The sequence below is a fragment of the Corylus avellana genome, chromosome ca1 (genome assembly GCF_901000735.1).
Source record: "Corylus avellana chromosome ca1, CavTom2PMs-1.0".
NCBI classification, from domain to species: domain Eukaryota; kingdom Viridiplantae; phylum Streptophyta; class Magnoliopsida; order Fagales; family Betulaceae; genus Corylus; species Corylus avellana.
Window position 1 is genome coordinate 25,872,974 of NC_081541.1, and position 14,811 is coordinate 25,887,784.

The 14,811-nt window shown below is 35.0% G+C and overlaps 1 protein-coding gene across 1 annotated transcript; it reads left to right on the plus strand.

The window, feature by feature from the left end:
• Positions 1-1,422: 1,422 nt before the first annotated feature.
• LOC132188089 (ATP-dependent DNA helicase Q-like 4A) lies at positions 1,423-14,001 on the plus strand. Its single transcript, XM_059602503.1, is given in 24 exon segments — positions 1,423-1,607; positions 2,087-2,144; positions 2,451-2,870; positions 3,343-3,510; positions 3,594-3,724; positions 3,959-4,334; positions 4,414-4,545; positions 4,832-4,918; positions 5,029-5,156; positions 7,904-8,024; positions 8,109-8,260; positions 8,327-8,466; positions 9,219-9,341; positions 9,415-9,485; positions 9,609-9,677; positions 9,804-9,932; positions 10,037-10,195; positions 10,365-10,445; positions 10,530-10,691; positions 10,852-10,907; positions 12,570-12,702; positions 12,906-13,000; positions 13,277-13,354; positions 13,427-14,001. Coding segments are annotated over 24 exon segments (3,744 nt in total). The 5' UTR covers positions 1,423-1,437; the 3' UTR covers positions 13,932-14,001.
• The last annotated feature ends 810 nt before the right edge of the window (positions 14,002-14,811 follow it).

The following is a 14,811-nucleotide window of genomic DNA, read 5'->3' on the forward strand; positions in this document are numbered from 1 at the left end:
CTAGTTCAAAGACTGGATGCAAGTGAAATTTACAGGGATCCCTTTTTCTTTAGCATCTGTTTATTTTGTAGTGGGAACACTTGGGTCACTTGGAAAGTTGTTACACAAACTTGTGAAAAATTTTGAGCGAGAAGTTATAGCTTTTTGATCTTTCCCTAAAAAAGGAAAAAAAGAAAAGGAAAAGAGCAACATGAACTATACTGACTTTTCTTAGTGGGATATATGGTGTCTGATTTTCAAATCATTCGGTTGCCTGTAAAGATGAGAAATGAGGAATGTCTTTTCAGCATATAGTTTTGGAAATCTAGGAGAAAGTATATAATTCAGAAATTATGAAATGTAGGGAAAACATATTACTTTTTAAATTAAATTTGATTGTCAATGGGATCTAGTGGAGGTGGCTTGATGATGAATGGGATTTCAGTTGTGAAGGAGTTTTTAGATAGAAAAGATGAAGCGATAAGGGTGAAGTGTGAGGACCAGGCTTTTTAAATCTCTTACAAACTAAGGGTTCCTTGGGGTTGCTGAGCTCAGTCCAGATCTTCCAGTTATTTACAAGAGGACATGATGAATTTGCTAAACTTACACAACTGAAGTAATGTTTGAGATAACGTTAGTTAGAGATACCATCTTGTGACTATATCATTGGTGCTGATGCCAACATCTTCTCATCTTCGTGTGGCCCTAGCTTTTGTGATGAGAACTGATATTGGGCATTTGATTTCCCGTGACTTCAAATAAAATCTATTAAGTTAATAATGCATGGTAGACTATATCCTTTTATAACCGGAGAGTTACTGCAATGATATCTTGCATCACCAATGGATTAGTAAAAATTGCATGAGTTCTGATCTGTATTTGTAAATCACAGACAATGTCAGACATAATGTTACAAGTCACTATTACCTTGAGCACTTTGTAAATATCAGTATATCTCCTTAAAAGTTTCTTCTACATGCTCTTTTTTCATTTGTTACTTTTTCTTTGTTTTATAGCTTTTTTTCTTTTCACTCCTTTTCAGGTTTTAATTCGTGGATGTTTTTGAGCGATTGTAACTTTGCAGAAGTGGTTGAATGTGTTCACCATTTTATAAGAAGCAGAAATTAAGGCACATAGGTAATGACTCTTGTTTTATCTTATGTACTGTTTTTTTAAGTTCCAATTTTGTTATGTTTACTTAGGATAGCTTGATTTGTTTGTTATACCTGTAGACTTGAATTCCTGTATTACGCTAGTACATTCATATCTGTTATTGAGGGGGTTTTGTATGGCAGGATTTTGTATTAAGATGTTGCTTTTGAGACGGGGGCATTAGCTTAATAGGAGAATGTCTACCAATGACTACCAAAATGCATATGAGGCAAGAGTAGCAATTTTTTTCTTTGCTTTTTATTACCTTTCCTTTCTATTTCTCGAGTCTTTGATTGTTTGTTATTTATGTTCAGTCAAAGCAATTCGGGTCAAGGGTTCATACATGAAGATCAACTTCCTAAAGTGAATTGGTCTCAGCATGCTAATTTCTTAAGCCAAAATAAAATTTTAAGTTCAAATTTCCTTTTCTCCTTATCATCGCAAAAACCTCCCGTTGAAGGAGCAATGGGTGCACGGTATGTAGCCATTAAACACATTAATCTCCATTCCATAGAATTTGATTTTTAAATGCAGAATTTTACTTGGGAATTTGAGCACTAGAGTTATTAGAATATAGAATCCTACAACAACTTGTTAAAATTTTTTGAATTTGGTGATTGCTGTCTTATGGTTGAGATAAAACAATGCCCATACTTTTGGCCTAATCATAAGTTTTTATAGTGTTGGATTATTTTCTTTTGATCCCTAATTTTTTGCCCAATTGTTTCTTTTAATGGTTTGAGAGTGATATTGTATACTTAAAGGCCTTTTAAGAAATGCCTGAGTTGTTCCTATGAATTTACAACACATTATCACCTGTAGATAGTGGAATGATTTCTTGAGAATTTTCCTTTATATTATACAAGGATGATTTTATCTTACTAAAACCAAAGGCATATTCAGAATTTGTTAGGCCCTCAATTCCTTAAATAAAGAATTCTTTTATCCTTTTCAGGTTAACGGCCTTTCAAACTCAAAGATTTCAAAATTTGCAGAATACACAAGTGGATAAGGTAAAGTTGTTAGGCAGGATCTATGTTCATTTTGAGTTTTACTATTTAGAATCTGAACTGTTTTCTATCAGTGAATATGTTAGAAAGTGTTTGCTAGTAGTTCCTTTTCTAATTCATTGTTTAGTTAAAGCAGCTTGCCCAGTATGATCTTGTTATTGTGCTTTAGAGTTAACAAACTCTAGTTCTGGTTTTAGTTAATAGTTAACGTTCTTAACTCATTTATTCATTTCCTGGACGTTTACTGATAATGTATATCATTACTACTTCCGTTCTGATGATTAATTTTCAATGGAAAACTTTTGGCAGGCTTGGCATGTTCTTTCCAATCTTCAGATTTCTTGCAGGAAGAATGTAAAACCTGGAAAAACTGTACTCGTTAAGAATCTTAGTAGTAATGTATCTCATGATGTTGGAAGAAGGACTATTTTGCAAAGCTCATTTGACATTGACAAGAGTTCGGAACGTATTCAAACACATAAAATTTTTAGTGAAACCAATGGCAATATTAGTCAACCAGGAAGGTGCGTTGGCAATCATATTGCATCGACTGATGTTAGAGATGTGGAAGCTGAAAAGAGTCTCACGGGGAAAAGTCAGATTAGAACATCTATAGTCAACAATTCTCAGATTTTTGATAGATCATTCAGCAGTCATGCTGTTCATATTGACCATGTAAAAGAATCTGCAGAAATTTTGGCTGGTGATGTTGATGATGACATACTTGAGGTATTTTATATCACTGTTTTTTTAATCAGTGAGTTAGACTGAATCTTGGTTAACCTGAATTAGCTCTGATGAATTCAACTTGGTTAGGAGTAATTCTCTTTGGAACTGTAAGTTCTCATTCATTTTGATACCATCAAGTTGGCACAGTTTCAGCTGTGACAAGTGTTATCAAGTACATTAAAAATCTGTGGAATTTTGACCAGTTTTGAGATTGTATATGTTTAATTACTGTTTTGAAGAAAGTTAATTAAATTTTTTGCTGTTTTGTGTAAATGCTGATACAAATGAAGATTTTGTAGGTTGTTCTTGTTAATTCAAGGCCACTGATTAAAAATTATTGTGTACTTTTGGTTAAAGTCGTGAAGGACCCCCCTTGATTTTATTTATCTGGAATCATATGTCGTGGTGTATTCTTCATGTTAGTGTTGATTTCTATGGATTCATCTATCTCATTTTCTTGCTTTGGGTTCAGAATATTGACGTGGACCAAATAGTGGAACAGTACCAATCAACGTGCACACCACAACCATCAATTTCAAAGCTTCCACCCATTACTCCAACTGCAGATAAAAATTTTGCTAGACAAGATGAGAGTTGTTTGCCACCCGAATTGTGCTCTAACTGCAGTCATGGTCTTCAGGTATGTGTAGCATATTTATTGGGTTCTATCTCCATCTTAATCTGCTGTCAGCTTGATATGCCTGATTCCTGATCTTGATACAGCTAGGATTATGCTCCGAAGCTGCGGCTCATTTGCAGGAAATGAAGGACATGCTAATTGTTATATCAAATGAACTGCTTGACAATGTTAATGAACTCAGCCCGGAGCAGATTCAAACTCTTCGCCGAGATAGGTTTTGCTTCCTGCCTGATCTCTCATTATTAGTTAGAATTACATTTGACAAAGTGGATCTATTCAGTGGAAATGACAAAGTTGAGTTATGAATAAACAATTACTAAGGAAAAGAATTGGATGAATCAGTAAATTCATGTAGGATGGTTTATATTGCTTATTGTTTCATATTTTGGAATACGCTCATGATCATTGTCTAAGAGATACGAGCCAAATAATGTTTGTATGTTGTTAGGTTACAGCTGAATAAGCAAATTCAGCAGCTTGATGGGTATCTTCGTGCCAATTCAGTTGTTGAGGAAAGACAAAGATCACACTATTCTGCATCCACGGCAGCTACCAGGCCTTTTCAATATGAAACACCTGAAGCAGCTACATTAAGGACTTCAATGAGATGTGATGCCCAATTTAATCTGCATAATGAGGCAGGAGGGTATGAAAGGTGGAATTCATCATCGGTTTCATTCTCTTCGGTAGATAGATTTGGTGTTTCTTCAGGCCCTGTGGAGAGGGAACCATACATCCCTAAGTATGCTGAAGTTAATTATATTGAAGGTTCTAATGACAAAAAGTGGAGTAGTGGGAACTTCCCTTGGGCAAAGAAGCTGGAGGTGCTCATCTGAATTATTGTTGAGTTTCTTATTTGCATAGATGTCATCCTGATTGTTGTTTACCTACTTCCACTTTCAGGCCAATAACAAGAAAGTATTTGGAAATCACTCATTTCGCCCCAACCAAAGAGAGGTCATTAATGCTACGATGAGTGGTTGTGATGTTTTTGTTTTAATGCCAACTGGAGGGGGAAAGAGTCTGACATATCAGGTAATTTTTTTTTTTTTTTTTTTTGAAAGCTCTTATGAGTTATGGTTCTTAATTTATACACTGTTTATTAGTTTCATTATCAGTACATGTTTTATGGTTTTACCATCTCAGTTTTCAGTTATCCATAGTATATGGTTTTCACATGTATGGTTACTTACATCATTGATTCTGTGGGAATGATTTTTTCCTTTTCTTTGATGCAAGATTTTTAGTTTCATTATTTCTTTTTAATATCAGTAAATTAAACTTTCTGTGGTTTACACTATTCAATTTTGTTATCTTGCAGCTCCCTGCTCTTATTTGTCCAGGTATAACGTTGGTAATTTCTCCCCTCGTGTCACTTATCCAAGATCAGATAATGCATCTATCACAGGTAATGTTTGCTTTACTGCTGACTTTTACAGCCTTTACTTTCATCTGAAGCATTTATGCACTGCTTATTTAACAAAAAACATTTATGTTTGCTTTTGAGTTGAATTATAGGCAAACATACCTGCTGCTTACTTAAGTGCCAATATGGAGTGGACAGAACAACAGGAGATTCTGAGAGAACTAAGTTCTGATTATTGTCAGTACAGGCTGTTATATGTCACACCAGAGAAAGTTGCCAAGTAAGTTTTGTTATTTGCATGATTACTACACCAGATTCTTCAACAAGAAAGCTAGGAGTGCTTGCAATATTTTTGCAAAAATCATGCACTAAATGTGTCGTGTTACTCAAGCTGCATCATTTAATCACTATTCCTTTATGTTAGGGAAGAAACATAGAAATATTCATAAAAAAGAAAAAGAAAAAAAGAAAAAAGAAGAAACATAGAAATGGACTAGTGTGTTATCTATAACAAATATTAGGCAAATTGTTGCTTCTAGTCGTCCAAGTTGAAAACTAGGTTTTTACCAAGTGAAGTCTTACTCATGCGAATTCGATGCAATCAACCCGTTGATTTTATGATCAATAGCAAACAGCCCTGTCCTATATAAATTTCCATGAATATGTATTTTTTTACACATGGTTATTAGGTGATATTTGTGCTCAACATTGAGCCTTCTTTTACCCTATTGTCAAACTAGCTTGGCCATTCTTGAGCTTTCTTCCACCTCCCAAGATTTAAACTAATGCTAAAACTATGACAAATTTTTTTCTTACATCACTTATTCACAACTAATATAACAATTGCCAACGAACCAATTAGAGCAATGCTGAAGTCTATTTCGATTCTGAAGTAGTCTTATTTTTGGGGGAATTGCATGGTTAAGAAGGGGTTGGTAGTGTTCGGTTGTCTTTGTCTTCTTTTATTGATTTTCATGATTGCACCAATTTTGAATTCTAATCCAATAGGGATTTACCAACAACCTTCTTGGGTACTTGAATTACTATACTTATGCAATAACAATTTTATTTACATAAAGAACCCGATTAAAGCGAGTAGAGAAGAGAAAATCCAAAGGATCTTATGTGAAATCAGAATTAGACAAAGTGGTCCGTGACAATGGCTTTGAGGTGGTGTTGCAACATTAACTCAGTTTTCATAGCAAGCTTTACCTCAATTCAAAGGTTAGTAGATGGTAGAGTACCATGGTAGTGATGTAGCCTAACAGTTTATAATAGCATTTTGGTTATGTGTTTTTGATTGGTTTTGGGTGAATATTCATGGTTTTAAGTTTGTGTGATAGTGCTAATGGTTGGAAATTGTCAATGAAGATAAAATGACTTCAGGGGGTAATAATGGCGTTTTAGGTGGCAATAACAAAGTAGTGTTGTGGTAAGGAGCATTGTGTCTAGTTTAATAGAGGCTTTTCATGACATTGGATATTTGTGATGTTGAGGTGGCTAGATAGATAGTTTTGAGTGATTAACTTTGGATTCCATTAAGCTGGTAGGAATTTTGGGTGGTGGTTGTGACAATTGGTGTGGTTTGGTTGAAATTGATGTGTGCTGATATGGAGAATGGTGTGATGGCCTGAAAAAATAATGATGATGTTATTGGGTTGGGTTGTAATGGTGGAGAGCTCGGTGATGGAGCGGTGCTTGGATTTAAGGACTGAGGGCAGGAGCTCAATATCTTACTATCTTACTATTGGAGGATGGTGGTGGCTAGGAATATAAGTGATGGTGATGTTAAATTACTGTGGTGGAGAGTTTGACAACAGAATTCCTGAATTCACAATTAGAGATAATGGGAGTTGAATTTTCTGAAAAATTGTGTGTATGGTGATGCAATGTTTTTGTTGTGCTGCATAGATGGTGGTGGATGTGGTAGTGGAAATTAGGGGCAATGGTCTTTGTCCATGTGCCCCTTATTGTATCTGAAACTTATTAGACACTTCTAAGATACACCTGCAAATAAAATTTTGAGGAAATTTCACTGAACATCCCTCCCCCCCACCCCCCCCCCCCTATCATTAGTTTGCATCCTCCCCTTATCATTAGTTTTGCAATCTCCCTTAAGTTTAAAAACTCTCAATTTAGTAGAATTAAAAAAAAAATTGCTAGCTCACTCCTCCCATTAGGGTTTTGTGTTAAATTAGATGGTCAAATGGTAAAATGACCACTATACCCTAGTAAACTTTATGACATTACAAAAGTACCCTTAAATTACAATTATTATTATTATTATTATTTTTTATTACAAAAAAAAAAAAAGAAGTGAAAAAGAAAAAAGCTGGGGAAAATATAGGGGTATTTTGGGAATTTCTCACCTCCATATTAGGATTTTCTGACGGAGGAGTGAGATTGCAAATTTTGTAAAGTTCGATACACTAAATTGAGAGTTTTTAAACTTTTTTTTTTTGCTGGGGGGGGATTTCAAAAGCGATAAAAGTTTAGGGAGTTAAGTGAAGTTTCTTCTAAAATTCTAAAATGTGTTTTGGAAATGAGTTGGACACAGCAAGCATGCATTAAGGATGGTCTAAAGAAACTTTAAACATCAATTAATCCAGTCAAGTTTATGAATTTTTAGGTGAAATTTGTTTGGTACTTATGATTTATCTTATCTTCCTTTTATAAATAATGAATCCAAAAGATTTTATATAAATTACGAGAAAATATTAATGTAGTTGCATAGATATTACTTTTCTGACACTTGTGTGCCCGCACACATATATATGAAGAAATATGCATTTGCGGACTCTTGTCTCCCCAGTTGTGCTGTATCCTTCTCTTTTGGATTTTGCAGTGTTTTTTGTTTGTGTTGCTGTGTTCATGTCTATGCTTTGTAGGTTAGAAGTTGATTGAACAAATTGCATGCTTGGAAGTGACACTGTAAAGACTACATAGTCTGGAGTGCAAAAGTGCAATTGAACCCTTTTTTTTTCATTCATTTTTCCACTTTTGGTAACTGAACTTTTTTTACTGCAGAAGTGATGTTCTTTTGCGGCAACTAGAAAGTTTACATGCTCGTGAGTTGCTTGCCAGAATTGTTATTGATGAAGCTCATTGTGTGAGCCAGTGGGGGCATGATTTTAGGCCAGATTATCAGGTTGTGGCTTATAAAATCTTACAACTTTGTGCTACAAATAATTTAACCACTGCCTAATATTAAGCTGTCCTGCAAAATGTCCAGGGTCTTGGTATCTTGAAACAGAAGTTCCAGAATACTCCAGTATTAGCTTTAACGGCTACTGCAACAGCGAGTGTAAAAGAAGATGTTGTGCGAGCTCTAGGCCTTGTCAACTGCATTGTTTTCCGGCAAAGTTTTAATCGCCCAAATTTATGGTAAGTGTTTAATAAATGAAAATTGTCGCTGAAAATTGCATTCATCACTCATTGTGGACATCACAGGTATTCCGTTATCCCCAAGACTAAGAAGTGTCTGGATGACATTGATAAATTCATTAAAGAAACACACTTTGATGAATGTGGAATCATATATTGTCTTTCAAGAATGGACTGTGAAAAAGTAGCTGAAAGGTTACAGGTCAGTCTTTCTTATGATCTCTTTGTTCTTGTTGGACGAAAGTGTTTTAATACTTCTAAGAAAGGTGATACCATGTATTAGGTTTTTTATTTTTTATTTTTTAAGTTTTAACATATTCACAACTTTTTTTTTTCTCCTTTTTGTGATTTACTTAAGGGCAAGTCTTACTATTAGTGGTGATTCTAGATTGATCCTGATTGCTTATGAGTGTTTAATGAATATTTATTGTCCTGCATATATTTTTATATTAGCTCTTCTGCTTGCAGTGTGCAATCAAACCATGGAACCTCTATTTCTGATTAATGGAGTTCTATAGTATTTTTGACCAATCAACTCTCCAATTTTGGAAATTATAACGATAGTAGTTAAATTGTTGAAACAACCTTTAGTGTTCATCAAATGTTCTTGCTGTATTTAACACATTATAAATGACACGTATCCATCTAATTTGTGCTGTACGTGTATGTTGCACATTCTTGAGCAATTGGTTGTGTATGAGAAATAAAGAAGAGGATCAAATCTGGAATACTTAAAAAAATGATCAGACATAAGGCAGTAATTATGAAATATGACAATTGGACAACTGTAATGTGGATGATACTTTGGCATTGAAAGGGCAAATCTTCGAAAACCATCAAACTTGACTATTATGGTATGCACCATGCAGAATTATATTTTAGGCCAAATGCTGAGCCAAAAGATGAAATTCATCCTCTGGTGATTCATGCTTGCTTAAGAGTCCATTTGTTTTTTCAGAATGTGGACATAAAGCGGCATTTTACCATGGCAGCATGGATCCAGCTCAACGTGCCTTTGTCCAAAAGCAATGGAGCAAAGATGAAATCAATATAATATGCGCTACAGTGGCATTTGGAATGGGTACCATCAATTGTTGCTGCTTGCTGCCTTTTGATTAAGTATAAAGAAAAATGTAATAATTTATGCATTTCAGGTATCAACAAACCGGATGTACGCTTTGTAATTCATCACTCTCTCCCAAAATCTATTGAAGGCTACCATCAGGTAATTAATGAAAAATATACCACTATTTGCACATTACAATACTCTTTGCCAATAATTTAGAAGCAAAATACAACATTGTAGGACTTTTTAAATTTAGCTTATTGTGTTCCCATTGGGTTTCAGGAGTGTGGTCGAGCTGGTAGAGATGGTCAGCGTTCATCTTGTGTGTTGTATTACAGTTATAGTGACTATGTAAGTTCTAGTAAAACTAATACATCATGTTGATTCTTGTCAATTCTGTACATGGAGAGTGAGCTTGTATCGGAGCAATTTTTGTTCTTGTTGCTTTTTTCCCTAATTTTCTTTTTTCTTTTGCAGATACGAGTTAAGCATATGATTAGCCAAGGAGTAGTAGAACAAAGTCCATTGGCATCTGGATATAGTCGTGTCAATGTAGCTAATCCAGGGAGGATACTGGAAACAAATACTGAAAATCTTTTGCGCATGGTACTTGATATGAGCTCTCCATTGTTGTTGTTGCTGTATCTGTTATAACTAACCTATTGCTTTGAATGAGAATGTTCTAAATTAATCACTTAAAACTGTTTCAGGTCAGTTATTGTGAAAATGATGTTGATTGTCGACGTCTCCTACAGCTCATTCACTTTGGAGAAAAGTTTGATTCTGCAAACTGCAGAAAAACATGTGACAGTTGTTTGAAGATTAAAAGTTTTATTGAGAAGGATGTCACAGATGTTGCAAAGCAATTGGTTTGAAAGCATTTTCATTTTCTTAGTTGCTTTTATTTTTTTCGTTGTTCTTTTTTTTTGGGGGGGGGGGGTAATAATGTTGTTGGCCGTATTGTATGTTGAATTACTGTTTTTTCATTTTAATACTCTGTTATCATTTCCATTTATCACTTTTATTTATTGTGTTTAGGTTGAACTGGTGAAGTTAATGGGGCAGCAATTTTCATCATCTCATATTTTAGAAGTCTACAGGGGCTCCTTAAGTCAATTTGTATGTTCTTATAAAACATGTATGTTACTTCCTATGTCAATGTAATTTTAAATTCCTTAATTGTATATGTCTAATGTTGACTAGGTCAAGAAACACAGACATGAGACTTTGAGCCTGCATGGCGCTGGGAAACGTCTAGCCAAGGGTGAAGCTTCCCGTATATTGCGTCATCTTGTTATTGAGGATTTTCTTTTGGAAGATGTCAAGAAAAGTGACTTCTATGGATCTGTATCATCAGTTTTAAAGGTAATTGTAATCCTTTCAATACTTTCATGCTCAATTTTTATGAGTGAGAAATTTCTCATTGATGTTGTCCGCTATGGTTTGTTAATGCATATAAAAATTCCGTATCTGTTGTTTTAATTCCTTGGTTGCAAGCCTTAGTTTTATTTTGATCTTTGTTCAGGTGAACGAGTCCAAAGCTAAAAATCTCTTCTTTGGTGGGCAGACAATCATACTAAGGTCCTGCTTTTTAGACATGCTGTTTCTTGCTTAGTTTTGAACCTCATATGGGCGAAGTCTGGCAAATCTTTTTGCATTAGTGAATATGGTATTGATATGTATAAATTTTGTCAATCTGATGCTTGTCAACCTGAAATGTTTATGTCTGATTTGAGATGTATGTTTATATATCTCAAATCTGTGGATTAAATGTGCTTTCACAATTATTTCAACTGTTCTCTGTTTTTTATTTATTCCATGAATTGGTCGATAATTGCTTAGGGTGCATGTTATGTAGTGTATATTGTTGCAATTTTTCAAGTCATGGATAATGAAGTTTATCGTTTGTGGCTCTTCCATAGAGAACACTCATAAAAGCACTAATGCACCAATGCAGTTGGAATAACATCTTGTGTGTTTCATGTGTGGTTGGGTTGCTGTATGGCTTTAAAGCTTTGGCCTACTTGAATGTTTTAACAAAGATTCAATGGGGAGGTGTGTCAGATACCACCTTTTCATCCTTGGCAGCCACAGATGCATGCCTTGTCGGGCTATTTGAGACTGATTGCTTAATCACTTGAATGCTTTTATGTCCCTCTTTATTGCTTGTCTCAATTGTCTTTTCACAATCAAGCCTGTACATTTTCATTAGTTCTTGAGCCTGGACCTGTGTTATTTGGTTTATTACAGAATAATCTGGAAGCATGCACAGATGGGGGTATTGGCCTTCCTCTGTGATTGAAGGCCATCTTTATACCACCTTATTGTTTATTTTTACTAAATTTTGTTGCTACTAAGCTGGTGTGTATATATGAAGTATTGGGTTTTGGCTCTATGTTAGGGCTGTGTTATATGTTTGCAACATACACTTATTCTGCATGTGAAAGGATATCAGGGTATTGATCTAAATTTGGAGATCAAGAGCTATGGCTCTCTTCTGCGTCCAAAGACACTAGCAGAGATGTGGTCGAGTTTACTACAAGAGGAAGTGCTTAATTGTGCTTTCTTCTCATTAGATTGAGTTATTTATTTTTATTCTCTTTTTTTCGTTCTCTCCTATAGCGATATTTCTTACTCTTTCCTAGACATTTCAACAATTTATGGCATGGAGTTCTAAACCTACTACAAACCCGATTTCCAGGTTTTCTTTTAGTTTTTCAAATGTATTTTTTGCTCAATACTTCTCTTCTTTCTTTTAAAAAAACTCCATGAAGACTTGGTAGATCAATTATCTATGTTTTCTTTGATTTTATCTTTGGGCCCTCCTGTGAACAGCGGAATTCCAAGAGGCTTTCTCTCAGGTTCCTGGAAACAGGGATTCAGCTACTTTTTTTGTTGCTGGATCAGCTGTGTCAACATTTCATGGTCGTTCATTGTTTTTACTGTGAATATGTTCTTGCTTGTCTGATGTAATATTGTGAGTTTGCCAGATTGTTTTGAGTGTTTTGGCAAAGCCTAATGGTTATATTTGTTTTTGGAAGATTCTGTTAATAAAAGCTATATATATGCACAAAAAAAAAGTTTGTAACAGGACAGCTTGTTCTGACTAGAATCTTTTTGGCTGTGATTTTATTGCTCAAACTTTTTACCCTCTTGGTTATCTCCTATACAATTTTCTAGACATCTTTGCTCAACTACATGCATTACTACAATGTTGACACTGACATCTTATATAACTTGTAGATTCCCTTCCACTGTAAAAACATCTAATCTGAGCAAATATGAAGCAACTCCAGCAAAAGGCTCACTGACTTCTGGGAAGCTAAGTCCTCCACAAATTGACACTCTTGCCCAGCCTCAATCTGAAGTAGACTTGGTATTTTGTTAGATATTAAATCTGAAGTAGACTTAGTATTTTGTTAGATATTAAATATGTGTGTACTGCATACATATATATGCATACCCGCACATACGCTTATGCATGTCTGTTGTCCTTTGTAATCTTCTGCTTTATGAACAGCTAAACCAACTCCTTTTGTTTTATTTTGTTGTTTCTTCTATCCACATTTTCTCCTACAGAATCTCTCGGCCAAACTATATTCAGCTCTGCGAATGCTTCGAACTATTCTTGTCAAAGAAGCTGGCGAGGGGGTCATGGCTTACCACATATTTGGGTTTGTTCTCATCCATTTCCTTTTCTTCCACAACATTTTCTGTTTGTTTTTGTTTCTGAGCATCTGGGTGCAATATGAGTTTCCATATATTTGGGTTTGTTCTCATCCATTTCCTTTTCTTCCACAACATTTTCTGTTTGTTTTTGTTTCTGAGCATCTGGGTGCAATATGAGTTTCCATATGAACTTATGAATTGCAGCTACTCCTCTCTATCCCACCTCTTCATTTTAATTATCTGTCCTGACAAGTTGCTCTATGTTTTTTTCCTCGACTTAGTAATGCTACGCTGCAGCATATCAGCAAAAGAATTCCCAGAACAAAGGAAGAACTTCTTGAGATCAATGGCATTGGCAAGTAAGTTGTGAGGTTGGTTTATGTTCTGGTTACTCCCAAGACACTTTTTATGAACTCTCTCCTTTAATTCAGGGCTAAGGTAAGCAAGTATGGAGATCGGTTGCTCGAAACCATTGAGTCTACTGTCAACGAATTCTATAAGAAAGAGAAAAGCAACAGCAGTAGCAATGACAGTAATGATTCAATAAAGAGAAGAAGGGATACAAACAGGGACTCTAATGCAAATTTAGAGGATGATGACTTCACCAGAAGTACTGGTAGATCAAAGAAGGTAGCAAAAGAGCCGAACAAAATCGCCGATATTACTAATTATATAGAGCCAGGTTATTACAACCATGGTGTAGATGATGACCAAGATCTTTATGATTATGATTTTGAAATGAATGGCTCAGATATGAAGGCTAATGAGAATGGAGGAAGAGTGCTTCCCCGATGGTCAGCACCTGGAAACGGGATGCGATCTTGATTGTAAAATGTTTACAGGGTCAGATGGCAATTATTTGTTATCCATCTATGTAGCTGTTTTTTCAATGTGTCAGATACACAACTTGTTAATGGGAAAGTTTTTTTTTTTTAATAAAAAAATGTTTTCATCCGCTGCAAGAGTCCTTTCATTGGACGATGCACAACGTGAGAACTTCTTAGCCCTGGAATTTGTTAAGCACCTAAATTTGTGATCGAAAAATAGTGGAGTGGGTATCAAGCAAGTTGTCGAGTGGACTCATTTATTTACTGCTCTAAGCACACCAACTAAAGATTTTTGCTATGGGAATGGATGGTAACTATTAAGAATAAAATTTCACCATGGGTCCTACTTTATCCCTTTAATAAGGGAGGCAAATCCCAAGATTCATGGGAGGTTGATTCCTCTCTCCCTAAGAGAAGCAACAACCAAAAATTCTTGGCGGGAATTTTGGTTTTCTCAAGAACTCAAACTCATTATATTTTTCTTCTAATTTAAACGAAAAATGTTAACTATCAGAGTGCCCGAAAATCGGTGCCTGAAAAATGCACCGACAATTATAGTCAACCAATCTTTAAGATACTAAAAACTAAAACATTTTAAAATTATTTATTGGTGTAATTATTGGAAATTGTTCAAGGTCAATACTCATGAGCACAACTTGCCGAAAACAAATTAAAAAAGAAAGGGGAAACTTCACTAAGGCCCCCTGAACTTCCGGCCGTTTTTGCAGACCCTCCCTGAACTTCAAAAACTCTCATTTTGGACCCTTAAACTTCTATTTTCTCTCACTTTGGACCCTTTTAACATTAAACTACGTCGTTTTGGATGTTTTATACCCATTTTACCCTTCCCCAAAACTACGTCGTTTTGTGTCCTAAAATTACAACACCTACCCAGCCCAAAACGACGTCGTTTTATGCATTAATTTTTTTTTTTTTTTTATTTTTTAAAAAAGAAAAGCAAAATAAATAAATTAAAAAAAAAGAAAAAA